Source organism: Podarcis muralis, chromosome 13 (assembly GCF_964188315.1).
Source record: "Podarcis muralis chromosome 13, rPodMur119.hap1.1, whole genome shotgun sequence".
Taxonomy (NCBI): Eukaryota; Metazoa; Chordata; class Lepidosauria; order Squamata; family Lacertidae; genus Podarcis; species Podarcis muralis.
This window is the reverse complement of record NC_135667.1, coordinates 41,020,026-41,047,047: the sequence shown is the minus strand read 5'-3', so window position 1 is coordinate 41,047,047 and position 27,022 is coordinate 41,020,026. Positions and strand designations below refer to the sequence as shown.

Below are 27,022 nucleotides of genomic sequence, written 5' to 3'. Positions count from 1 at the left end.
GTTGGCTGAGACGCGCTTCACCCTGAAGCGGGCAGCCGTGGGCTGGCTTTAGGAGGTCAAAAGTGACAAGCAGCCAAAAAACACAAGCCAGGCGCCGGCACAGCGCAGTGCCCGGGCAAAGAGCGAAGTTGAGCGGAGCAAGGTGAGTCTGGAAGTGGACTCTTGTGCAAAGGGCGTGGGATCACGGGTGCTGGGGGGTGGGCACTGGGGGCAAGTGGTCGGATAGGCCTGGGATAGCTCAGTCGGTGGAGCATGAGACTCTGCAATCTCAGGGTCGTGGGTTCGAGTGCTGCGGAGAGGCAGAAGATTCCTGCATTAGGGGGTTTGGACCAGATGAGCCTCAGGGTCCTTTCCAACTCTGCAGTTTGATGGCTCCGTGATTCCCCAAAGGGGCAGGAGGTAGCTGGGTTGGGCTTGGAAGTTGGCAGTCGGGAGACTGGGCAGGGAAAGGGAAGGGGCAGCCACGTTATCGTACAAGAGGTGAAAGGAGGAGGTGTCGGAAAGCAAAAGCAGAGCGGCTCCAGGGAACAAGGGACTGTGGGCACTGGGGTGAGTGGCTCCAAGCCACAAGGGCAAGCAAAAGGATTGCAGTGTGGGAGCAATTTGTCGCCCGGCTGGCAGAAGATGGGTTGCACGGGGAGAATAACAGAATTGTAGGGTTGGAAAGGGACCATTAGCCCAAGCCCAAGCAACGCAGGAGTCTTTTGCCCAGGGTGGGGCTCAAACCCACAACCCAGAGATGAAGAGCCCCGTGCTCTACTGACTGAGCCATGCAGGAGAGATGAATGCTTCCTGCATTGTGGCAGCAAAAAGCAGGACATATGAGGGCCACACTTGTGGTGGGTCTCAGCCTTAGCCTGTGTACGCATCATATATATTTAAAGCATGTTTCCTCCTCCCCAAGGATCCTGACAAGTGTAGTTTGTTGAGTATGCTGGGAGTTGTATATCTGTGACAGTAAACTACAGTTTCCTTGCTTGGGGGCAGGATGTGTTTTGAATACGCTTTACATGTACAGCGGTACCTCGGGTTACATATGCTTCAAGTTATAGACGCTTCAGGTTACAGACTCCGCTAACCCAGAAATAGTACCTCAGGTTAAGAACTTTGCTTCAGGATAAGAACAGAAATTGGGCTCCGGCGGCACAGAAGCAGCAGCAGGAGGCCCCATTAGCTAAAGTGGTGCTTCAGGTTAAGAACAGTTTCAGGTTAAGAACGGACCTCCGGAACAAATTAAGTACTTAACCCGAGGTACCACTGTATAGTGTGTTCAGCCAGTGGCGTAGCGTGGGTTGTCAGCACCTGGGGCAAGGCAAGTAATTTGCGCCCCCTAACCCGTGGATTTGCGCCCCCTTACCCGTGGATTTGCGCACCCTAACCCCCAGATGTTGCGCCCGGTGCGGCCGGCCCCCCCTGCACCCCCCACACTACGCCACTGTGTTCAGCTCAAAGGACTCAGTTGCTTAGAGCAGGGGTAGGCAACCTAAGGCCTGGGGGCTGGATCCGGCCCAGTCGCTTTCTAAATCCAGCCTACGGACTGTCTGGGAATCAGCTTGTTTTTACATGAAAAGAATTTGTCCTTTTATTTAAAATGCATCTCTAGGTTATCTGTGGGGCAAAGGAATTTGTTCAAATATTTTTTCAAAATATAGTCCGGCCCACCACATGGTCTGAGGGACGGCGGACTGGCCCACGGCTGAAGAAGGTTGCTGACCCCTGGCTTAGAGCGTGGTGCTGATAGCACTGAGGCTGCAAGTTCGATCCCTGTATGGGACAGCTGCATATTCCTGCATTACGGGGGGTTTGGACTTAGATGATCCTTCCAGCTCTACAATTCTATGGTTCTATGATTCAGTGAACTGGTCAAGGTAGGACAGCAAGGTGCCCATTAGCCACTGAGGAAGAATGATGGAAATTGTGGACATTGGACCAGAAGAATGGGAGTTTCTTATCAGAAGAAGGCAGTAAAGTGTATTAGATACAGAGCACCAGAGTGCTGTTTGCATGGGTAAGGCAAGCAGGCGGCATCAGCGTGGCATTGGCAACAGAAACCAGGTTCTCGGGATGTGATGTGTAGTTTGAAAAGTACCAGTAAGGTAAGGAGGTGTAGCAGTTGCACGAGAGAGCTATACTCCAGGCAACAGGCTGCCCAGTAGCGGGCCAATGCCACATTGAAGAGAAGACACTACAGGGTACAGTCAAACCTCAGTTGTCGAACATAATCCTGTTCGGCTTCCGAAATTTTCGACAACCAAGGCGCAGCTTCCGATTGGTTGCAAGAACTTCCTGCACACAAGCCAGACGTTCAGCTTCCAAAAAACGTTTGAAAACCAGAGCATTTACTTCCGGGTTTTCGGCATTCAGGAGCCAGTGGCGTAGCGTGGGGGGTGCAGGGGGGGGCCGGCCACACCGGGCGCAACATCTGGGGTTAGGGCAAATCCACAGGTTAGGGGGTGCAAATCCACGGGTTAGGGGGCGCAAATTACTTGCCTTGCCCCGGGTGCTGACAACCCACGCTACGCCACTGTCAGGAGCCGAAACGTTCCAAAACGGAGGCGTTTGGTAGTCGAGGTTTGAATGTATGAGGTAAAAAAAGTTAAAGGACCCCTGGACGGTTAAGTCCAGTCAAAGGCGACTATGGGGTTGCAGCACTCATCTCACTTTCAGGCTGAGGGAGCCGGTGTTTGTCAGCAGACAGCTTTGCGGGTAATGTGGCCAGTAGGACTAAACTGCTTTTGGTGCAATGGAACGCTGTGACGGAAACCAGAGCGCACGGAAACGCCATTTACCTTCCCGCTGCAGCGGTACCTATTTATCTACTTGCACTGGTGTGCTTTCGAACTGCTAGGTTGGCAGGAGCTGGGACCGAGCAACAGGAGCTCACCCTGTCGCAGGGATTCGAACTGCTGACCTTCTGATCGGCAAGGCCAAGAGGTTCTGTGGTTTAGACCACATCGCCACCCAGTCCCCTATATAATACAAAGGGTATTAGCCCTTTGGAGTCTCCCCTTCTGGGATGCCCCTGGGAACAAGGACCACTTGCACATGAGAGAGGCAGAGAGATGGCAGAAGTATCTTGACTGAGAGACAGGAAAGTGAAATTCTCCCAGAGTTCTCCAAACTGGAAGAGCAAAGGAAAACTCCCAGTGAGAGCTGGGAGAGTCTGTAATTCTCTGTGGAGGCGGGGATTAAGAAGATTGTACTTGGGCTACATACGTTCTTAACCTGAAACTGTTCTTAGCCTGAGGTACCACTTTAGCTAATGGGGCCTCCCAGTGCCGCTGTGCTGCCGCTGCACGATTTCTGTTCTCATCTTGAGGTAAAGTTCTTAACCCAAGGTACTATTTCTGGGTTAGCGGAGTCTGTAACCTGAAGTGTATGTAACCTGAAGCGTCTGTAACCTGAGGTACCACTGTATTTGGATTTCATCCAGAATGTTTAGGATATATATCTATATATCTATAGATATATCTATAGATATAGATATATACACACACACACAAGATTACAAAGCTGAAAGCTCCAGCTAAAATCAGGCTCGTGTCACAGCACCACAGGAAAAAAAAAGTTGCTGTGTGTCAGCCTGTCAAAAGGTGCAGACATCGGGCGTCATCTTGGCTCCCCAGTATCTTCACTTGGTTGCAAGTGGCGGATTGCCAGGTGCCAACCTGGCGAATTTCAAATGCTGGTTTCATCACTCTTGCGCTGTCCCTCTGAGAAGCTGCAGCAAACGAATCTCTTTACCTTTCTCCCTCCAGAGCCCTCGGTTTTCCTCAGCACCTCTGCTTTTCTTCCAAGATTGGCGGCAGCGGCAATGGGGATGAAGGAAGAAGAACCCGATTACCAAAAGCAGTTTGACGCTGCTGTCCGGGTCATTCAAGGCTTGCCCAAAAATGGTGAGAGCCCATTTGGGGATGCTCTATGGTTACTTGCTGTACCTACTCCACAGACCTCTGACATCAAATTCTCCAAGCTTGTGTGTACAGCCATAAGGAGACGACAACAACAACAACAACAACTTTTGAAAACCCCAAAAAGAATCTGGGATTCTGTCAGGGAACTGCCATCAGTGCCGGAGGGAGAGAGCAAAATCCAGAGGGATTCCAGAGAGCGTCCCGGGAGTGGGAGAGGCAGCCCATCTTCTGGGGAAGAGAATCAGCGTAGCACCAGTGGAGAAGGGGGGCAGATGGGGGAAGCGGCGGGGCGGTCCCATGACTCCTTGCCGGGGAGAGTAGAGGTCCTCCGCTGCCTACGCCCTCCTTGCACAGAAGGCTTTCGCGCAGAGAGAGTAGGAGGAGACTAGGCGTCAAAGAGCTTCTTTGCTGGAAGAAGTTGAAGAAACGCCCACTAACGGATTCTGCCAGCGATTGAGACAGCCACGGGAGAGTGGCTGTCCGGACAGAAAAGGTTCACTCAGGCAACCCAGCCAGGTGTTTGCACCGGCTTACGCACGAGCAACCCCTAGAACCATTACAGATCCTCAAGAGCTGGAACTTAGATTCTTAGTTTGAAGCTTGCATAGTTCCCTTACTGCTGTGTTATACTCCCTGATTCCCTATCCTCACCAAGATGGGTTATATTCCAATTTACTGTGTTTGAAATGTTAATGTTCTGGAAGCCGCCCAGAGTGGCTGGGGGAACCCAGTTATATGAGTGGCATATAAATTGTTGTTGTTGTTCAGCATATAAATTGTTGTTGTTGTCAGATGGGTGGCATATAAATTGTTGCTGTTGTTTGGCGGCATATAAATTATTATTATTATTATTATTATTAGGCATATAAATAAATTACTACTACTTACTACCACTGCTGCATGCTGCTTACATGCCAGAACAGCTTCTAAGCAATTTACAAGTATAAAATCAATTATAGAATCCATACACACAAACTATAACGATTCCATCAAAACGTTTTTGAAAGCCGTATTTAAAATGCACATTACTACCAAGCCCATTAAAAACATAATTAATTGAGCAATTAAAAGAAGACGAAGAAGAGTTTGGATTTGATATCCCGCCTTTCACTCCCTTTTAAGGAGTCTCAAAGCGGCTAACATTCTCCTTTTCCTTCCTCCCCCACAACAAACACTCTGTGAGGTGAGTGGGGCTGAGAGACTTCAGAGAAGTGTGACTGGCCCAAGGTCACCCAGCAGCTGCATGTGGAGGAACAGAGACGCGAACCCAGTTCACCAGATTACGAGTCCACCGCTCTTAACCACTACACCACACTGGCTCAGATCAGGAAGTTCAAGCTCAGTCTTTTAATTAATAAATAATAAATAATAATACAGCCTGCTCTGCCCCCATTCCTTTTCATGACATTTTGGGGCTACTATTGGGTTTGGCGCCATGCACAATCATGCGTCATTCAGATGCGCCTAAATCGGGAGTTGCATGTACTGAATTTGAACTTCCTGATCAATCTGTTTTGTTTTAATTTAATTGTTTTGACTGTTTTGGTTTTTAACGGGCATGATTGATTGTGTGTTTTAAATGTGGGGTTTTAAATGTTTTGATGGAATTGTTTTAGTGAGCAGGGGTTTTATAATTATAAAATTATAATTGTAAGTGTAGGCCACCTAGAAGCTATTCTGGCATGTAAGTGGCTTATAAAGAATAATGTTTGTGAGTTGTGAGTTTTATTTTAGGGGGAGGGGCTTCATCTTCTAATTCCTGGATCCAGCACAAATTCAATTACTGGAATTAATAGGTGAGCCTGGGCAATGGGTCATTAAGAGAAACAAAGGGACAGTGGCGTAGCATGGGTTGTCAGCACCCGGGGCAAGGCAAGTAATTTGCACCCCTAACCCGTGGATTTGCGCCCCCTAACCTGTGGATTTGCCCTAACCCCAGATGTTGCGCCCGGTGCGGCCGGGCCCCCCTGCACCCCCCACGCTACGCCACTGCAAAGGGAGTGGCTCTGTGCCAGATGACAAATGGGTAGGCCTCCCACTCCCCCAACCCCCCCTGTCAGTTAGAAAGACAAAAGCCAGAGTTTAGGTCTGTCTGGGTAGAAGCAGGCTGCAGGCAGAAGTCATAGAGCAGTAATGTCCAAACTTGGCGCTCCAGCTGTTTTTGGACTACAACTCCCATCATCCCTAGCTAACAGGACCAGTGGTCAGGGATGATGGGAAATGTAGTCCCAAAACAGCTGGAGGGCCAAGTTTGGCCATCACTGCCATAGAGGGAGAGACATCATCATCATCATCATCATCATCATCAATCATCATCATTATTATTATTATTGAATTTATATACCGCCCTATACCCAGCGATCTCAGGGCAGTTCACAGACTAAAATCAAGATATAAAACCACAAAATACATAATAAAAATACAAACAACAACCCAATAGCTTCCCCCCCCCCAAAAAAAAAAAACATTTTAAAAGGGCATAGGATGTAAATCGGATCAGCCAAAGGCCTGGTTAAAAAGGAATGTTTTTGCCTGGCGCCTAAAGGTGTATAATGAAGGCGCCAGGCGAACTTCCCTGAAGAGAGCATTCCACAGACAGGGAGCCACTGCAGAGAAGGCCCCGTTCTCGTGTTGCCACCTTCCGGATGATTCTGACCTTCCCCACTTTTCTCAGGTTCCTACAGACCATCCTACGAAGAAATGCTGCGCTTCTACAGCTACTACAAGCAAGCCACGGTGGGTCGGTGCCAGATCCCCAGGCCGGGGTTTTGGGACCCTATTGGCAGATATAAATGGTAAGAAAGGCAAAAACCAACATCTCCTTTCAGAACTTAGTGAAGCACTGGCTTTGTTTGAACTTAGCCCCTGATCCTGTTCTGAACAAATGGACCCAGCCTTGCACTGCTGGTACAAAGTACTGCTGCTTATCTGATGGGCATGGGGATAAGCTAGCATTGCTCCAATTGCACGGGCAACTGTTGCAATTATGGGCTTAATTTTAGACGCTGGCTTTGATCCATAAAGGCTTACGTCTCCCTGTATTTGGCCTGTGTCAAGTTGCAGTCGGGTGATCAAGCACTGCCTTTAAAAGAAAAACAAAAGAAAAACGCCCTTATTGCAAGAGATTAAAACTGTAAGAATGAGAAGCAGGGCTTTCATTGCAGTGGCCCCCTACTTTTGGAATGCCCTGCCTTTTGTTCTGAGCAGGAGCTAATACCGAGCCGTTTCCCTTAAGAACTGCAAGCAAACATTTGATTTGGTGGCCTCTGTTCTTACAATGGTCATCTGCCACCTGCTATTTATTAATAAAATAACCATGCCGTTTTTAAATAGTGCAAATCATAGAATGGCATTGAATTCTACACAGTATTGATCCAGAGTAGATTCCAGTGTTTAGTTAGCAGAGTAAAAACACGTTGCAGGATTCCAAAAAAATAGACCAAAGGCAATTGTATTTCATCCAGCAGAGCTTTACTGCAACTGAAGGCAAATGAGCAGAATGTTCACAAATCCAATACATTCAGGATTGGCACTGTCCATAGGAAATCCAGTTGCAGCAGATTTAACTTAAAATAACTTATAATAAGTCTAAACTTTAACACTAAGCATACAGTCATACCTCGGGTTGCGAACGCTGTGGGTTGCGCGTTTTTGGGTTACGGACGCGCCGAACCTGGAAGTACCGGAACGGGTTACTTCCGGGTTTCGGAACATGCGCAGAAGCACTAAATCACGCCTTGCACATGTGCAGAAGCACCGAATCGCATCCTACGCGTGCGCAGACGCGGCACTGTGGGTTGCGAACATGCCTCTTGCACGGATCACGTTCGCAACCCGAGGTTCCACTGTACTATGTACAGAACACCACACCAGAAGGAAAAAACATAGAAAGAGATAGTGAAACTCAGTCTCCTTCTGGCCTTACTTTTATAGTCAGCATGACCTTCACAGAAAGAGATAAGAGAACCAGTTTAAATCAGCTGCAGTCAGCTTCTCTGAAGGGATAACCCAAACATCATGAACCTTCTGCTTGCTTCTTTCACACAGAGAAACTTCCAGAACCCTCTTGAATTAATTAGAATAGGGAAGATTTCTACACATCAGATCAATACTTTCGGCACTAAGAAATGCAAACTGACATAGAATTCATAGAATCATAGAGGTAGAAGGTACCCTGGGCATCTAGTCCAACCCCCTCCAACGCAGGAATCTTTCACCCAACATGGGGCTTTGAACCCACAACCCTGCGATGAAGAGCCTACCAACTGAGCTGTCATGCCGTGTGTGTGTGTGTGTGCGCGCGCTGCTTGGGACATACAGTGGTACTTCGGGTTACATATGCTTCAGGTTACAGACGCTTCAGGTTACAGACTCCGCTAAGCCAGAAATAGTACCTCGGGTTAAGAACTTTGCCTCAGGATGAGAACAGAAATCGTGCTCCGGCGGTGTGGCGGCAGCAGGAGGCCCCATTAGCTAAAGTGGTACCTCAGGTTAAGAACAGTTTCAGGTTAAGAACGGACTTCCGGAACGAATTAACCCGAGGTACCACTGTATGGGAAAGTGAATGTTTAAAATTAATCAAAACGAGAAGTAAAAATACTCGTGAGTTATGCATAGACTTTCTGAATAATCGCAAAAATAATAGAGGGCTGCTAATTCAGAGGACCTGACTTTCAGGCCGGTGTGAACTCTTGGCATCTTTCTTTCCCAAAATTAAGCACCTGTCCCCCAGGTAAGAAGTTACGTTTGGCTTTTTGGCAGGGATGCATGGAACAGCTTGGGGAAGATGACCAAAATGGAAGCCATGGCAGCTTATATCGCCGAGATGAAGAAGGCTGCTCAGAAGGTAGGAAATGGGGAACACCCTCCTCATTCAGGCCTGGTCTGCCTGGTTGGGTCGCCATGGAAACTCCTTACAATGAGATATGAGTAGGCTGCAGCTCAACCCTAACAGCGATTCAACGGCAGAAATGGCAAGGAAGGCACCTCAGGGCTTGGGCTTGAACAAATCTCTGTGGGTAGGGGATTTCGGAGAGCCTTTGGCTCTGAAATGAAGGAGTTCAGCATGAAGGAACCCAGCGGGTTTTTGAACAGAACCGAAGTTTTGTGCCGTTTTAAAACGTGTCAAATGTTTGTGAGATTCAAAGTGAAAGGACAGCTGAGATCCCTGAGAGATGTTTTAAAATGCACAAACCACCAGGCCTGGTGTTTAGACTTCCTGATAAGACATTGGCTGAGTTCTGCTTTGAATTCTCTAAATGCAGCAGCGTACTCCACTGGCAATGTTGTAAAATAAATCCAAGTGAGAAGGGGTCAGATTTACACTTCTGCAAGATAATTTGCTTGAGAGCCCTTGTGTGGGACTCTCGGTGGTCCACGATCCGGGGGGAAAGTTAGGTCCAGACTTCAACATTGCTGCAGAATCAGGTTCACCCAGACCGGTCGCTGGATCCCAGGGAATGTTCTTGTACCACCCGGGATCCTCTCTAGGACTTTTTGGCAGGTCATCAACACCGTGCCGTTGGATGAGTCGTCGGAGGACATGTTTGTATACTTCGAACCCCTCTACGATGTGATACACGATATGCCCAGGCCCCCTGACTCCTTCTTCAAGAAGAAAACAGGTATGTCTGTTAGCGGTGACAGAGGGGTGCGTGGGTTCTCCAGCTATTATGATGTGTGCTTCAAGACCACAGTTTTTAAAATAAGAATGTAGAAGTCACCTCCCCAGCTCCCCTTGGACACAGCCTCTGCGAGCTTTGCAGGTGCTTCCATCTAATCTGGCCTCCGTAAAGTGTGTCTTTTCTGCAGAGAGCTTGTTCAGTGTGTTTGAGAGTGGAGCCTCGCAGCAAGGGAATGTTGGCTGGATGACCTGCTTTCAGGTCATCCCCCAGCCGTGCAACTGTAGGAAAAGGGATCCTTAATCTCACCTGATCCTTGTCCCTCCCTGAAATTTCTCAAGTACCAATTTGCATTCATCAGCTGGGAGTGAAGCAGTCCAACCTGCTTGGACCTGCTTAGGGTTTGGGCAGTATAGACAGCCCCCACCCCCAACTTTGCTGCAGGATTGTTGTCGGCAGGGCGAGGGGAAAAAGACGACTTGCGATTCAGCGCATGTTGGGTTTCCTTCTCTGAATAACTTCCCTCCTTGCCTTGTTTTTCCCTCCCAAGATGGTGAAATATACTCGGAGTCGAGAGTGGATTTCATGCTCTTTATTCAGCTCGTAGTGGTGAGGAGGAATGGATGTTCCCCCCAAATATCTGCTTTATATACATTATTTACACAAGGGGCTGCACGTGATTGGCTAATTCTGGGATTCTCTTGTAGGCCAATCAGGTTGTGGATTCACTTCCACTTGGAGCTGGATTGGGTGGCTTCTGTGGACCAATCATACTGCTGCATTGTTCTGGGACCAATCAGACTGCTGCATTCTGAATCCTATTGTTCTAGGACCAATCAGACTGCTGCATTTTGGGTCCTATTCAACTCAGTACATAACAGATGGGAAGGGCAAAGCAGGGAAACTTGGGACAGTGGAAGGGGTTTGGATTTTAGTCTATATTGTGTGAGAATGATATCAGGAGCTTCCCCTCCCCTTGCCCGTTTCATTCTAAAATCTTGGCATGCGCAACTCTTCTGTAGAGCACTTTTGACTTCCCCACCCCCATCGAAAAGATCTGGCCCACCTCCCAGCTGTTATCACTCTTCTTACAGTGTAAACAGAAGCCCTGTTGCTGCCTGGGTCATCGGTGGAGATAACAGCGCTGCCAGCAGGGTTAGCTCCACGCTCAAAAAGTGCCCATCGGCGCTCCCTCTACTGTATTTGCAGACCCTTGGCTGTGGGCTTGCATGGAGCAGCAGACTGTTCAATGCCGCGGTTTAAAATTTCCCACAATGCCCCAGAGTGGCACTTTACAGCAGGAGCATTGTGGGAAATTTAAATGGCGGCTTACAAACCCACCGGGTACAGGGAGCTCGAGGAAGCCACCAGCGCCCTGGTCTCTGGGACCATGGCAGCTACCCAGGGATTCTGGTATCTGATGGTGGAACGGACGCCCATGGACTGTGTCGTAAACAACATCACCGTCTACCTGCTGTCATTCACAGCGCCCCAGACAGGCCATCTGAGCAAACAGTTTCATCTAGCTCTGGGTTTCCCAAATTTGGGTCTCCAGCTGCTTTTGGACTACAACTCCCATCATCCCTAGCTATCAGGACCAGTGGTCCGGGATGATGGGAATTGTAGTCCAAAAGCAGTTGGAGTCCCAAGTTTGAGAAACCCTGATCTAGCCTCACCGAAAAACCAGTTTGCTCTTCCTGGGCCTTTTATATGGAGCCTGTCATTTGGTGGTAGATTAAATATTTTAGCCGGATTTGTATCCAACACCCTCAAATCCGAGTTACAGTTTAGCTGAAAAGTCTCCCAAGAATGCTAATCCAGTTTTTATTGAACTTCAGCTCCTTTATCTTAGGGGAAGTTGATCATATTCATTGACTGCAAAGTCCATTGTCATCAAGATGTTGGGAGAACCAGGCAGATTCCCGTTTTTATTGCTTTCCTGTTCCACCCCCACACCGAAGGCACTGGCAGTTCCTAGCAAAGGCCCTTGGAAACGAGAAGTGTGTGTGTGCAGACCCACATACTATGGGAGAGAAGGAGTTTTGTGGATTTATCCTGGTTCTCTTGTCAATGCTTACGGGGATATCCCTGGTGAGAGCTTGCCCCTGTTTGTGCAAAGGTAGACTAACCTGACTTCAGCAGGGGCCGGGGAAGCTCAAACAATGGCTAAAAGAACAGGCAATATTTCCAAAACTGTATGGCGCTGTGGGTTAAACCATAGAGCCTAGGACTTGCCGATCAGAAGGTCGGCGGTTCGAATCCCTGCGGCTGGGTGAGCTCCCGTTGCTCGGTCGCTGCTCCTGCCAACCTAGCAGTTCGAAAGCATGTCAAAGTTCAAGTAGATAAATAGGTACTGCTCCGGTGGGAAGGTAAACGGCGTTTCCGTGTGCTGCTCTGGTTCGCCAGAAGCAGCTTAGTCATGCTGGCCACATGACCTGGAAACTGTACACCGGCTCCCTCGGCCAATAAAGCGAGATGAGCGCTGCAACCCCAGAGTCAGCCACGACTGGACCTAATGGTCAGGGGTCCCCTTTACCTTTTATGTGTGCTTGTCATTGCTGGTTGTGCCATGGGAAATGAATGAATTTAAAGAATCAAAGGATCCTATGAGCTCAAAATGATCTGCAGTAGAGACTGCTTGCTATATCTCCGAATGCTTCACTACTCCGGACATTTGATCCTTTAAACCGGGGGGGGGGGTACCTGTGGACCTCCAGAACTTTTCGGACTACAGCTCCCAATATTCCCGACTGTTGCCCATGTTGGCTGGGGCCGATGGGAGTTGAGTTCGAGACCACCTTGAGGGCTAGAGGTTCTGCACCACTGCTGTAAATGGCTTTAATTCAAGGGTGGGTAGGTCTGCCGTATCAAGGTATTGTGACTCGTTCAGTCACAAACATCACCTGTCCTGGTTGGAGTGGAAGCAGTTTACCCTGGAGAGTAACTCATTCAGAAATGCAGAGGTCATCTCCTCTGAGGTCAGATACTTCCTGGGGTCTGGACCTTAACCTAATCCATCCTACCCCATGGGCCATTTTGACAGGTGGTTGTGGTTGGTGTTAGGTGACCCTGAAGGTAAAGGGACCCCTGACCATTAGGTCCAGTCATGACCGACTCTGGAGTTGCAGCGCTCATCTCTCTTTATTGGTACAGCTTCCAGGTCATGTGGCCAGCATGACTAAGCCGCTTCTGGCAAACCAGAGCAGCGCACGGAAACGCCGTTTACCTTCCCACTGGAGCGGTACCTATTTATCTACTTGCACTTTGACGTGCTTTCGAACTGCTAGGTGGGCAGGAGCAGGGACCGAGCAACAGGAGGTCACCCCGTCGTGGGGATTCGAACCGCCGACCTTCCGATCGGCAAGTCCTAGGCTCTGTGGTTTAACCCACAGCGCCACCCGCGTCCCCTAGGTGACCCTACTTTGATGGAAATAATTGGGTGGACACTCTATAAGTGGTCTGTTGTGGTCATCACCTTAAAATCTTGAGATGGCCTTGGGAATTTCTGAGGCCAGAAAACAGGGGTGCCATTATTTGCGTTGTAGCCAGCGAACTTTAAGGTGCTGATGCTCTCGTGTTTAAATGAAAAGATGGCATCAAAGATCTTGAAAAGGCCACAGAGGTTCGTAGGAGATAAGCCAAACTTTATGGGTGGATTTGATGGCCGTTCCCTTCTCTTGGTAGTGAAAACGGGCTCAAAGTCTGCCCCGCTCCACAACGGCTCTTTAAGGGGACCGGCCAAGAACATCCCACCAGAACACGGAGAGTGCAATCAAACAGGCAAGATTTACAGATATTCTAGCTAAATGCCTATCAAGATGACAGGTGGGATGTGTGCAGAGAAAGGGTTTTAATCCTGCAGCAATTCCTGCAAGATACCATGCATCTTATGAACTCTGAGCAGACTGCAGCATCCCTGTAAGTGATGGCCAAGCTGTGCACCATCAGAGCCAGCAGACAGGGTTTGCAGTAACCTCAGGTGTCCCCAAAGCAGCCCCACTTTGTAATCCACTCTTATAGGGAAAAGTTATCCGTGGATATGGAAGCTAATAAAAGATGCACTCAGGCACACTGTTGGAGGTGAGAACTAACCTGCTGCCTGCTATTCATGGAATTAAGCCTGCTCTTTTTGGTTCAGTGGTATTGTGTTCCCTGGTCACATTAGAGTGGGACAGAAATGTTGGGAACTAATTTAATTAGGAAGGAGAGGTTCTCTTTTTCATTATTATTGTGGGTGTATTTCGACATAACCTGCGGTGGCGGTAAGGATCTCGATGTGCAAATTTGTAGCTCTGCTTTAAGAAAAGAAAACAAACCCAGGTGTCTGGAGAAGCAATGTCGGTTAAACCAGTTTTAAAATCAGTTTAGGGTTCAAGTTTGGACAGAGCCCAAGCTGGTTCATATACCCACTTTGAGAAACAAGTGGTTGATTTGGGAGTGGGAGCCCCTGCCATCCCTCCTCCCACAACGTGATATGCCAAAATCCAGCATCTAAGTCAGGGTTTCTCCCAGTCACCAACATCCTTGACCTTTTAGCTAGGGATGATGGTGACTGGGAGTGACCGCCGAGACCACATAACACCTTTCCTGAAAGACCTTCATTGGCTCCCAGTACGTTTCCAAGCACAAAGTGTTGGTGCTGACCTTTAAAGCCCTAAACGGCCTCGGCCCAGTATACCTGAAGGAGTATCTCCACCCCCGTCATTCAGCCCAGACACTGAGGTCCACCTCCAAGGGCCTTCTGGCGGTTCCCTCGCTGCGAGAAGTGAGGTTACAGGGAACCAGGCAGAGGGCCTTCTCAGTAGTGGCACCAGCCCTGTGGAATGCCCTCCCACCAGATGTCAAGGAAATAAACAACTATCTGACTTTTAGAAGACAGCTGAAGGCAGCCCTCTTTAGGGAAGTTTTTAATGTTTGATGTTTTATCGTGTTTTTAATATTCTGTTGGGAGCCGCCCAGAGTGGCTGGGGAAACCCAGCCAGATGGGCAGGGAATAAATAATAAATCATCATAGTCCAAAAACAGCTAGAGACCCAAGCTTGGGAAACCCAGATCTAAGTTAGGTGCCTTTTCTTTGGTTCACTGAAGGACAGCTTGATTCTTGAGCCTTCATGAGCTGCGCATAGCCTAAGCAGTGGGATCAAAGCTAAGCTCTTTGTCCTTCTCTTTTGCAAATCAGATGAAATGTTGAATCCGAGTTGCTACGCAGCCCAGATCCAAAACCTTCTGCGACAGTGGTACAGAAGATACCCAATTCATTGTGTGTGTGTGTGAGAAACCCACTATAGCATAAAAGAAATACGAAGCACCTTGTTTTTGGATTTAGCACACATTTGAGGATGTGATCAGAATATGCACACCTGGTTTTCTTGGCCTTTTCTCTATCATGGGTCAGATATTGAGAACAAAGGATGGAGGCTCCCAAGCCACACTCTTTTCATACCCGGACATTGACCGGGAAGATTAGACATCAAGAGGACAATAAATGTGAAAAAGAATGGATTAACTTTATAGTAAACACTTAAAAACGTAAACACTTAAAAATGTTAGCAGGATTGGATTAGCACTTGTAATATAATTTGATAAAGGATATTAAAAAAGAGATTTAATAGATTGTATAAAAGTATTTAGACACAGAAAAGAGAAGAGATAATTACAGTGGTACCTCAGGTTAAGTACTTAATTTGTTCCGGAAGTCCGTTCTTAACCTGAAACCGTTCTTAACCTGAAGCACCACTTTAGCTAATGGGGCCTCCTGCTGCCGCTGTGCCGCCGGAGCACAATTTCTGTTCTCATCCTGAAGCAAAGTTCTTAACCTGAAGCATTTTTTCTGGGTTAGCGGAGTCTGTAACCTGAAGCGTATGTAACTTGAGGTACCACTGTATTGAAAACCAGGGAGAGGAGTGGGGGGAAGTCCGGGGGTCAGAAGAACCCCTATAAAGATACTGAATTTGCTTATAGATTAATGCAAATAATAATAAAGTGTGTGTGTGTAACATCTGGACATTCGGATACAGTCATACCTCAGGATAAATACACTTCAGGATGAGCGCGTTCGGGTCGCGCTCCGTTACTTCCGGGTTTCGCCGCTCGCACATGCGCAGGCGGTCAAAATGACACCACACGCATGCGCAGAAGCAGTGAAACACGATCCGCGCACACGCAGACGCGCTGTCGCATCTTACGTTATGTTCAGGATGCGAACGGGGCTCCGGAACGGATCCCGTTCGCATCCCGAGGTACCACTGTACTTCAATATATGACGGCTTGCACAACCTCCTATCTGTACTTCCGTTTCTGAGCCATAACTTTTTATCTTGCTGGCTAGGCTATGCTGACAAAGAAAGCAAGAGCATCCATGTGCCCGGCGATTCGGAGAGCGAGGTCTTCTTTGACAGCCTGGAACCTGTGGAACCCGATGAGGTGATGATGACTAATGGGGTGGGAGGTAATTGTGAAGTTAACTATGAGCCTTCTCCTTACTTTTTGATAGATCTGATCTAGATTTTCTTTTGCTATGAACATGCTCTTGTTAATTAATTGATTACATTAATTTGATAAAAATTATACACTGCACGGTTGTAAAAAATAAAACCACAACCCAGCCTCAAAGCAGTTTACCAATGTTAAAACAGTAAAATCAAGAAGAATTTACAACTCTATTTTAAAACATACAACTTAAAATACTAAAAAAGAAAATACTAAAAAAGAAAGTTCAGGGAAGTTTTTAATATGTAATGCTGTACTGTTTTTAACACTGATTGGTTTTCCCCAGAGTGGCTGGGGAAACTCAGCCAGATGGGCGGGGTATAAATAATAAATTATTATTATTATTATTATTATTATTATTATTATTATTATTATTATTATTATTATTAAATGAGTTTAATCTCCTCATTGAGATGGGCAATCATGTACTGAGCTGCTAAATCAAACCAGAGCCGCTTTGAAGGAAGTAGCTATTTAAAAAAAAAAAAAAAAGGTAAGATTTGCCCGCCCCAAAAAAACTTTTATAAAATATACTGATTTATGTGTATTGAGGCAAAGTTTGCAGACTTGGGAATATTGATAAAACTGAAACGAAACTCCAGCAACAACAGCAATTTTATTATATATAACTGGCCCATCTGGCTTTGTGTAAATAGCTTGGTGGGTTAACTCACACACATATACATTAATTCACCTAAGGAAGGTCAAATCTGCAAAGAACAAGAGACAACGCAATACTTTCCATTAGTCTTAAAATAATGGAACATGATGCATCATCTTAACGTCTGACCTTTGGTATACTTTCCTAGCGAAGAATGAAATGGCTTTCATTTGCCAACGCTGTTAGGAAACAGGAACAGCCCTGCGCATTGAGCCTTCTTGCTTTGCCGTAATTCAAGTCACAGCAGCTCTAAAACTCATAATAGACATCCAGCTCAGAGCTATTACTGGAAACAGTCCCTCGGGGCACAATCCTTCCATCTCCCCAGGGAACCCTGGGAATTGTAGTTCTGCGGAAGGAAGGCTTGATCATTATGTTACAGTGAACAACCAGCACCTCCACTGTCCCAAGATCTGTTGGAGGAAGCCATGACGGTTAAAATGGAACGGAGCCAGGAATGGGAAAAAAGCAGTCTAGGCATGCCCATACAATTTCAATTCCTCTCTCGTTTCCCCCACAGGATAGGAGGCTATCAGCCGTGCCAAACCTCCCCCTGAACAATATTCAGAGTGGAGAGAAGACTGGATATAAGACTTCAGCATCTCCAACCAGGGAAGGGAAACCCAACAAAGGTGGTATAGACACAAGACTAACGTTTTGACTTAAAAACAAACGGGGAGACAGGTCCAATGTAGGTCCTTGAATAATGCAGTTTTCTTCTTCTTCTTCTTTGGCGATCACTCGTAGCCGAGTAAGATTGTCTTCCATAAACACGGTTTTAACAGTGAGTGCGAAAGTGACTGTGGAGGCCAATTCTGGATCCACACTCCCTTCCACAGTGGGGACACAGGTTTCCGGGCGGGAGTTGATTACAATGAGGGTTTGCCAAGCGTGCCTTCCTCTTAGCGTGTTTCTCCCTTTTGACCTGAGTTCGAGCGTCTTCAAAGCCCACGACACCTTTGGTAAAGGCTGATCTCCAACTGGAGCACTCGCAGGCCAGTGTTTCCCAGTTGTCGGAGTTTATACTACATTTTTTTATATTTTACTTGAGTCTTTGAACCTCTATTGTCATGGGTAGGCAAACTGAGGCCCGGGGGATGGATCTGGCCCAATCACCTTCTAAATCTGGCCCACAGATGGTCTGGGAATCAGCGTGTTTTTACATGAGTAGAATATGTGCTTTTATTTAAAATGCATCTCTGGGTTATTTGTGGGGCATAGGAATTCGTTCACCCCCCCCATAATATATATATATATATATATATATATTCCAGCCCCCCCCCCCAAGGTCTGAGGGACAGTGGACCGGCCCCCTGCTGAATAAGTTTGCTGACCCCTGCTCTATTGTTGACCACCGGCATTACGCTTTCCATTTTTAAGTTCGGAATAGAGTAGTTGCTTTGGACGACGATAATCAGGCATCCGCACAACATGACCAGTCCAATGCAGTTGATGTTGAAGAATCATTGCAGCTTGCACTGTTGGCAAGGAAAGGCCATTTTCTGATCTGCGAGTGCAAACAAGCCCCAGTGTAATTAATTCAGTTTGATCCTGAGATAAGTCTGTGAGGCAATGTCCCGGATCTGGTAGAAAGCAGGAGTTTTTGCTACGAAGAAACGGCAGATGTGCCAGGAGAGTCGGGGCTGTACAATTGCCACCATAACAGAAACAAACCTTTTGAGAGAAAGGCGAGCGATGGGAGCAGAAGGCAGGAAAAGGGCATCTCGTTCTCTGACCAGGAGGGCATTAAAGGGACCCCTGACCATTAGGTCCAGTTGTGGCCGACTGGGGTTGCGGCGCTCATCTCACTTTATTGGCCGAGGGAGCTGATGTACAGCTTCCGGGTCATGTGGCCAGCATGACTAAGTCGCTTCTGGAGAACCAGAGCAGCACACGGAAACGCCATTTACCTTCCTGCCGGAGCAGTACCTATTTATCTGTTGCACTTGACGTGCTTTCAAACTGCTAGGTTGGCAGGAGCAGGGACCGAGCAACGGGAGCTCACCCCGTCGCGGGGATTCAAACCGCCAACCTTCTGATCAGCAAGTCCTAGGCTCTGTGGTTTAACCCACAGCGCCATCCGCATCCCGCATATAGGGTTCTGTAAAACTGTTTAAACTAACTTTAATCTATTTGTCTCCTACCGTGATACAAAGCCTGGTCACACACATCCTGGGTCTTCTATTGGCCCAGGAGGGAAGCCTCCATTTTGCGGGGGGGGGGGGGGCGTAGAGGAGAGACTTGATCTGGATTATGACAAACGGTGAAAGCCACCTCACGCAGTGTTGTGCTTCCAATGGAGGCCAGCCCCTTCCCCCCATGGCAATTTTGTTTAAAAAGTTTTATTGACATTCCAAAAACATAACCACGATAACAAACACAACTGAAAATGCCAGTCATTCAACAGGTTACGGAGTTGGGTGTACGTGGAGCCCACTTAATAGCAAACAAAATGTTATGGACACTCCCAAGTCACTTAAGATGCAATTGAATATATATCCACACCAATGGGGGCCTAGCCATAGTCTCATTACCGTAAGGTAAAAGGACCCCTGACCATTATGTCCCGTCGTGACTGACTCTGGGGTGGCAGCGCTCATCTCGCTTTATTGGCCGAGGGAGCCAGTGTACAGCTTCCGGGTCATGTGGCCAGCATGACTAAGCCGCTTCTGGCAAACCAGAGCAGCGCACGGAAACGCCGTTGACCTTTCCGCTGGAGCAGTACCTATTTATCTACTTGCACTTTGACGTGCTTTCGAACTGCTAGGTTGGCAGGAGCAGGGATCGAGCAACAGGAGCTCACCCCGTCGCGGGGATTCGAACCGCCAACCTTCCGATCGGCAAGCCCTAGGCTCTGTGGTTTAACCCACAGCGCCACCCACGTCCCTTTCTCATTACTGTAGGTCTAGCTAATAAAAGGGAACAAGAGTCGCATCAAATCTGCCATGTTTTGATACGCTTCCCTTTATGGCTGTTTCTTGGTAAAGGAAAACAAACCCGCAAGGGCCACTCACACGATTAATGCCATATAAAGTGACAATTTATCTGGCCTTTTAAAATAGAAAATAAAAAACGCCTGTAGTGACAAAAGGAACTATCTCCAAAATAGTGACAGGCATACACATGGTATGGAGGGATCAAAGAGCTGTTCTAGGCCATTCACCACCTTGGGACAACGTGGTACAGTCAAACCTCAGTTGTCGAACGTAATCCGTTCCGGAAGCCCCTTCGGCTTCCAAAACGTTCGACAACCGAGGCACGGCTTCCAATGGGTTGCAGGAGCTTCCTGCACTCAAGCGGAAGCCATGTCGGATGTTCAGCTTCCGAAAAACATTTGAAAACCGGAGCATTTACTTCTAGGTTTTCGGCGTTCGGGAGCCGAAACGTTCCAAAATGGAGCCGTTCAGGAACTGAGGTTTGACTGTACTACCCTAAAAAAAAATAACCGCTGAAGGAAATCTGCTTGGAGTGTTTGTATGCCTCTCTAAATGGCCCATCTTGGAGGTGCTTCTCCACATTGCAAATGGCCGGATCTAGAAAGGTTGGTGCCCAGGAGCCAAGATTTGCTGCCCACGATAAAATTGCTTAAGACAGGCAGCATGGATTCTAGCCTCGCCTCATGATCTTTTTTTCTGAGAGCCCTGAAACATCCTGTGTGCTTTCCCATCCACCCCCTCCATAGCAACTCTCTACTATCTTGGAATATTCTTCTCATCTGCTCAGAGGTTAATTAGTAACAGACCTGTGAAGATAGGGCTGGGTCATATGTTTTGCCTCCACCGATTCCCCAGTCCCTCTTCTCCTTCTGTGTTCCTCAGTGAAGTTTGGCCTAACTTTTCCAGTGGGGTTTTGTGCTGCCTAGCATGGGCCCTTTTTGCCCAGTCTTTGCATATGCTCAGGAAAGATGTTGTGTTGATTACAGAAACAAGAATTAGGGGAGAGTGGCAAGCGATGCCGGCCTGACACCATTCACCGTTGTGTCTCTGATGAGACAATTCTTGATGCCCCCTGTGAAAAATGAGGAAACCCCAGAACTGGGGCAATGGAGAAAACCTCCTGACCTTGATGAGTGGTCTCTGAGAAAGTGAATGTGCAGGCTAAGCACACACTGAGTCAGACTGCTTCCTGCACTAACTGGTAGTGACTCTTCAGGGGTGCTCTCAGACATTCTTTTAACTAGAGGCGGCAACACCAAACCTGAAATCTTCTGCATGCAACTGTTTCCAAGCACCCACCCCCATCATTCACTGAGGTCCAGCTCCAAAGGCTTTCTGGAGTTTCCCTCCCTGTGAGAAGCGAGGTTACAGGGAACCAGGCAGAGGGCCTTCTCAGTGGTGGCACCTGCCCTGTGGAACATCTCCATCAGATGTCAAGGAAACAAACAACTATCTGACTTTTAGAAGACATCTGAAGGCAGCCCTGTTTAGGGAAGTTTTTAATGCTTGATGTTTTATCCTGGTTTTAATATTATGTTGGGGAAACCCAGCCAGATGGGTGGGGTATAAATAAATTATTATTATTATTATTATTATTATTATTATTATTATTATTATTAGGTTTATCCCAAACATTTGGGACTGTAGGCAAGGGCCTTTTAAAACACAAGGAGCCATTTCCAGGCGGGCTTGAGCTCCACCACCTCGTATTTTAGAAACTAAGACTTGCTTGTCATCCATTCTGATGCAATGGAAAGCCCTAGTGGCTTTCAGAGGAGGGGAGTGACTCTGATAAAAGAAAAAAGACTACAATCAAGTGGCTGCCCCCCCAGTTATCAAGTGGCTGCCCCCCATGTTCCTTCCTCTAATCTAGACACCACAACCATTAAGAACAGGGGTAAGCAACCTAAGACCCAGGGGCCAGATGCGGCCCAATCGCCTTCTAAATCCGGCCCGCGTATCAGCGTGTTTTTACATGACTAGAATGTGTGCATTTGTTTAAAATGCATCTCTGGGTGATTTGTGGGGCATAGGAATTCGTTTATTTTTTCCCAAAATATAGTCCGGTCCACCACATGACCTGGGGGACGGTGGACCGGCCCACGGCTGAAAAAGGTTGCTGACCCCTGAATAAGAACATAATAAGGAGAGCCTGCCAATCAGGCCAGTTGCCCATCTCACAAGTGGCCTTCCAGAAGCTCATGGGAAACTTGAAAGCAGGACCGGAGCGCTTAAGCAATTCCTGATCCACAAGAGGATTTAATCCTTTCCCTGACCACCACCACCCAGTCACAGGTGTAGATCTGGAATGGGTGTGACTTCCGAGGCCTGGGAGCTCTCACTTTAGAAATCAACTCTAGGATTATATCTGAGAGCTGCTGCCTTTTAAGGTTCCGCCCCTTTAAGTCAGGGACGCGGGTGGCGCTGTGGGTTAAACCACAGAGCCTAGGGCTTGCGATCAGAAGGTCGGCGGTTCGAATCCCCACGACGGGTGAGCTCCCGTTGCTCGGTCCCTGCTCCTGCCAACCTAGCAGTTCGAAAGCACGTCAAAGTGCAAGTAGATAAATAGGTACCGCTCCGGCGGGAAGGTAAACGGTGTTTCCGTGCGCTGCTCTGATTCGCCAGAAGTGGCTTAGTCATGCTGGCTACATGACCCGGAAGCTGTACGCCGTCTCCCTCGGCCAATAAAGCGAGATGAGCGCGGCAACCCCAGAGCCGGTCACGACTGGATCTAATGGTCAGGGGTCCCTTTACCTGTAGTAAAAGGTAAAGGTACCCCTGCCCATACGGGCCAGTCTTGACAGACTCTAGGGTTGTGCGCCCATCTCACTCTATAGGCCGGGGGCCAGCGCTGTCCGCAGACACTTCCGGGTCACGTGGCCAGCGTGACAAGCTGCATCTGGCAAGCCAGCGCAGCACACGGAACGCCGTTTACCTTCCCGCTAGTAAGCGGTCCCTATTTATCTACTTGCACCCGGGGGTGCTTTTGAACTGCTAGATTGGCAGGTGCTGGGACCGAGCAACAGGAGCGCACCCCGCCGCGGGGATTCGAACCGCCGACCTTTCGATCGGCAAGTCCTAGGCGCTGAGGCTTTTACCCACAGCGCCACCCGCGTCCCCCCTTTACCTGTAGCTTACCCTTTAAGTCATATCTCTTTTGATCTCTTTCTCCCTGTCCCATGTTACAGAGAGGGGTCTCGGCAGCAGTGCAGGTGCCGTGATCCAGCAAGACCTTGACCTGCAGGTGATGAGCGCCATTCAAGCTTTGCAGGAGGACATGAAGAAAGTGATGGAGAGACTCGGCTACCTGGAATCCCAGGCAGCTTTCCAGGCACGTTGGGAGACACATTCATTTCTTTTATAAATAAATCCATTGATTTTTCAGCGCAGCTGGGGGGAAAAACTTTCTGAGATATTGCAAAGCATTGTGGATGCATTGCGTGAGTTGTATAAAAACTTACAGTCCCTAGCTCTCATCAGGCAGTGCATCTTCCTGCACATCTGGGAACAAGGAACTTCCTAAAACCAAAATCACCTTTGCCAATACAAGGGTGTCTGTGCATTATCTTTAGGAGAAATTCTCCTCTGTGCTGCGCTGGCATCCGAGGTGCATCTGTCAAGGACACAAGACAGGGCCTGCTCAGTGGCTGCAGCTAGACTCTGAAACAGGGGTAGGCAAACTACGGCCCGGGGGCCGAATCCGGCCCAATCGCCTTCTAAATCTGGCCTGTGGATGGTCCGGGAATCAGCATGTTTTTAACATGAGTAGAATGTGTCCTTTTATTTAAAATGCATCTCTGGGTTATTTTTTGTGAGGCATAGGAATTCGTTCACCCCCCCCCCCATAATAGATAGATAGATAGATGATAGATAGATAGATGATAGATAGATAGATAGATAGATAGATAGATAGATAGATAGATAGATAGATGATAGATGATAGATAGATGAGAGAGAGAGAGAGAGAGAGAGAGAGAGAGAGAGAGAGAGATATGGTAATAGATAGATAGATAGATAGATAGATAGATAGATAGATAGATAGATAGATAGTCTGTCCGGCGCACTACATGGTCTGAGGGATGGTAGACCAGCCCACGGCTGAAAAAGTTTGCTGACCCCTGCTCTGAAACCTCCTGCCTTTGTCCCTTCACTGATGAACTTTGGCCGATAGGATCAATAACTGCTAATGATTCTCTCTTATTCGCAGCCGACTGCCCAGCTTTAGAAACTTCAAACAGCCCCCCTAGTGGAGAAGATCTGGGTTCTTTTGTTAATGGAGAAACTTTCCCACCAATTAAAGGTTTCAGGATCTTTAGGCAAAGTTTTTCTGGCTATAAGGTTCCGTGTTATGGCGATAGAGAAACAGTTATTTAACCCTGAGTAACACATTACTACCCATATATGTTTTGTGCTATAGCAGTTGTACTCAGTTAAAACCAATAAGAAGAGTTAAATAATTCAGTGGCAGGAAACAAGAGTTGTATTTCTCCATTCTGGATTTTATGGTTTGTGGCCTGTATCTGTTTAACTTCATTGTGCAGCTGTTTCGTGAAGATGGCCTTAACTGTGTTCCACACAAATTCTTTGGGACGGTGTTAGCTGTGACACTGTCCAGAGGTGTTCAGCTGTGGGGTTGTTGTTTTTTATGAATGCCTTCTGAGTTTATTCATTAAACCCAGATTATCTTGCACGTTTGCTTGTCTCTTTTCATGGGGGGCCACAATATAATCTTGTAATGATCCTGTCCAGTGCTTTTCCTAAAAAAATATGTTTAGGGGTACTCTCATTTTCCTACTCATATTGAAATACAATGGTGCCTCACAAGACGAAATTAATTCGTTCCGCGAGTTTTGTCGTCTTGCGAAGCACGGTGTCGGGAAAGTTTTGGAAAAGCTTCAAAAATCACCAAAGTCTTCAAAAACCTCAAAAAAGGCTACCACACCGCGTGCTATGAGTTGCTCCTCGAAGTCAAGTCGCAACTGTATTAACGGTGTTAAGAAAAAGGAAACAAACTTGCAAGACGTTTCCGTCTTGCGAAGCAAGCCCATAGGGAAAATTGTCTTGCGAAGCAGCTCAAAAAACCAAAAACCCTTTCGTCTAGCGAGTTTTCCATCTTGCGAGGCATTCGTCTTGCGAGGTACCACTGTACTGTACTGCCCCTCAATGAGGCCAAACTTAGATTCATAAAATGTTTAGGGGTATGCGTCCCCCTAGAAAAAAAGCACTGATCCTGTCAAACTGTTGTACAACTGTGTGTCCCCCCCCCCTTCTGCCCTGATGAAATACGAGACAACATAGTATAAGAAAAGGAGGAGGAAACATTAGAAAACTATTTCCATAAGAAGCTGAAAAGACTACTGGAAAATTAGAAAACAGTTCAGAAACACACACACACACCCCCCCGCGCGAAAGCTCACAATGCAATGTATCCATTCACAACTTTTTTTTTCTTTTGGTAAAATAAAAATGGACAATAATCTTGAGAAAGAACGGAGAGATTAATGGTAGGCAGCGTCAGTTATGAAACTGCCAAGGATCCTTTTATTTTTCGTTTAAAAATATTTACGTAAATATTTACATAATATTCTTTTTGGCCTTAGAAAACCCCTTTAAAAGATCATAGATTGGGAAAGTGCACAGGCTTCTAGATGCTCACCGTGATTTTTCTGCCTTCCAGGGCCACACGTCAATGCTGAATCCTTGTCAGCCAAACTCCTCACACAACAGAAAGGTATGTGGCAAGTATTTCTTAAGTGCAGTCCCTGCCTTTTATCACTTTGATGCAATCAGGCATCTAAGTGGGTTGGTTTAATTAAAGAACACCAAACCAGAAACACAGGAAGTAATCACAAAGAAGAGTGTGCCTCTGGGCATGTGTAAAATGCTTTTTCTGACCATCCGAAATAGCAGCCCACCTGCCTGGATCCGCTTGCCATCAACCTGTTAATCAGCAAGGAAATGCTGGTCGATGAACGAAGCTCCCATTTATTAACCAATTCAAACTTGCATTCTCGCCTGACTGGTTAATTGGAATAATGTAAGCCAGTTAGAGAAAGCAGGACTCCTTATTGCGTCCTGGGAAGCAGCAGCAGCAGCAGGTGCCATTCCGCAGTGCTTTCCCTTCAATCCAGTCCAGGATTTTACCCGCACCCTCTTCTCTTGTTCCCCAGGAACCGCCAGGTTGGCCCGCACAGCTGTCTCCTCGCACCTGGTTTTTCCTGCTGGCTTGGCCTTTCATCATCCAATGGCTGCATTGGTATTTTCAGAGGAAGAAGAGGTGAATTGCACAAAGACAACAAACCCCCTTGGAAAAAGCAAAAGAAGCCCTGGCACTTTTGAACTCTGAACATTCGAGGCTTGCCAACTTTTCCAGCCCAGCAGGGATGGGCACGCCTTGAAGGGTTTTTGCCTAACCCCAATGCTGCAATCTTGGGATGCGGGTGGGTGGTCAGTGGATGGGGAAAGATATTTAATCAAATTTGGGTGGTGCTAACCAGTACGCTTTTTTTGGGGGGGGGAGGCGGGAAGCGCTGTGGGTTAAACCACAGAGCTTAGGACTTGCCGATCAGAAGGTCGGCGGTTTGAATCCCCGCAACGGGGTGAGCTCCCGTTGTTCGGTCCCAGCTCCTGCCAACCTAGCAGTTCGAAAGCACGTCAAAGTGCAAGTAGATAAATAGGTACCGCTCCGGCGGGAAGGTAAACGGCGTTTCCGTGCGCTGCTCTGGTTCGCCAGAAGCGGCTTAGTCATGCTGGCCACATGACCCGGAAGCTGTACACCGGCTCCCTCGGCGAGATTAGCACCGCAACCCCAAAGTCGGTCACGACTGGACCTAATGGTCAGGGGTCCCTTTACCTTTAAATAAAGGAAGTGAGGGGGGGGTCATCTCTGCAAAAAGAAACCGAGGGTCACGGGGCTTGTTCAGTCACACTCAAGGAGAAACCGAGGCTGGCGCTCACAATTCGAGCAGGCGACACGCAATCATTCAAGACTTCGCACGGCTCTGAACTGGGGGGTTTGTGGCAGGGGATAGGCAGGGCTTGTGTTAACTAATCCAAGGGGTGGGGCTTTTTTTGCCGCAATTCCCCTACCTGGAGAGGAGGGGGGGCGGATTTTTTTGAACTCAGGGTACCTAAAGTATTCCCAGCTGTGGGAAATAGCCGGATGCTAATAAAAGATACTGCAGTCCTCTTCTCCTTTTTCTCAGCTCAAAAGGCGTGGGGGCTCCGATGCGAACTAAATATTCCCCCCCCCCAAAAAAAATTGCTTTTGTGCCCCGTGCTCCGCTTGCCCGCCCTTCCATTCTCAACCAAGTGAGATCAGAAAAAGGAACACTCTTGTCAGGGCCATGCAGTGTCTGTTCTGCCACCTGGAAATAAAATTTAAGGCTACCGCTGCCAGGC

The 27,022-nt window shown here is 47.7% G+C and overlaps 1 protein-coding gene across 3 annotated transcripts; it reads left to right on the top strand.

The window, feature by feature from the left end:
* ACBD4 (acyl-CoA binding domain containing 4) lies at positions 1-26,807 on the top strand. Of its 3 annotated transcripts, XM_077917459.1 has the most exons (11): positions 1-142; positions 3,759-3,896; positions 6,589-6,709; positions 8,676-8,760; positions 9,418-9,538; positions 13,220-13,315; positions 15,864-15,958; positions 17,206-17,317; positions 22,810-22,952; positions 25,299-25,352; positions 25,792-26,807. In XM_077917459.1, exons 2-11 carry the CDS (start codon positions 3,815-3,817, stop codon positions 25,900-25,902), a joined length of 1,020 nt encoding a protein of 339 aa, XP_077773585.1. In that variant the 5' UTR covers positions 1-142; positions 3,759-3,814; the 3' UTR covers positions 25,903-26,807. The 3 variants fall into 3 exon arrangements, with proteins under 3 accessions (XP_077773585.1, XP_077773588.1, XP_077773587.1); XM_077917462.1 differs by lacking the exon at positions 13,220-13,315; XM_077917461.1 differs by lacking the exon at positions 17,206-17,317 and having other exon boundaries at positions 15,864-15,983.
* Positions 26,808-27,022: the final 215 nt, after the last annotated feature.

Excerpts from the sequence above, each read along its gene's own strand:
- ACBD4 (XM_077917459.1), top strand. The coding sequence starts at position 3,815 with ATGGGGATGAAGGAAGAAGAACCCGATTACCAAAAGCAGTTTGACGCT. Across the intron at positions 3,897-6,588 it reads TCAAGGCTTGCCCAAAAATG|GTTCCTACAGACCATCCTAC; the intron begins GTGAGAGCCCAT and ends CACTTTTCTCAG. Across the intron at positions 17,318-22,809 it reads GGAAGGGAAACCCAACAAAG|AGAGGGGTCTCGGCAGCAGT; the intron begins GTGGTATAGACA and ends CCCATGTTACAG.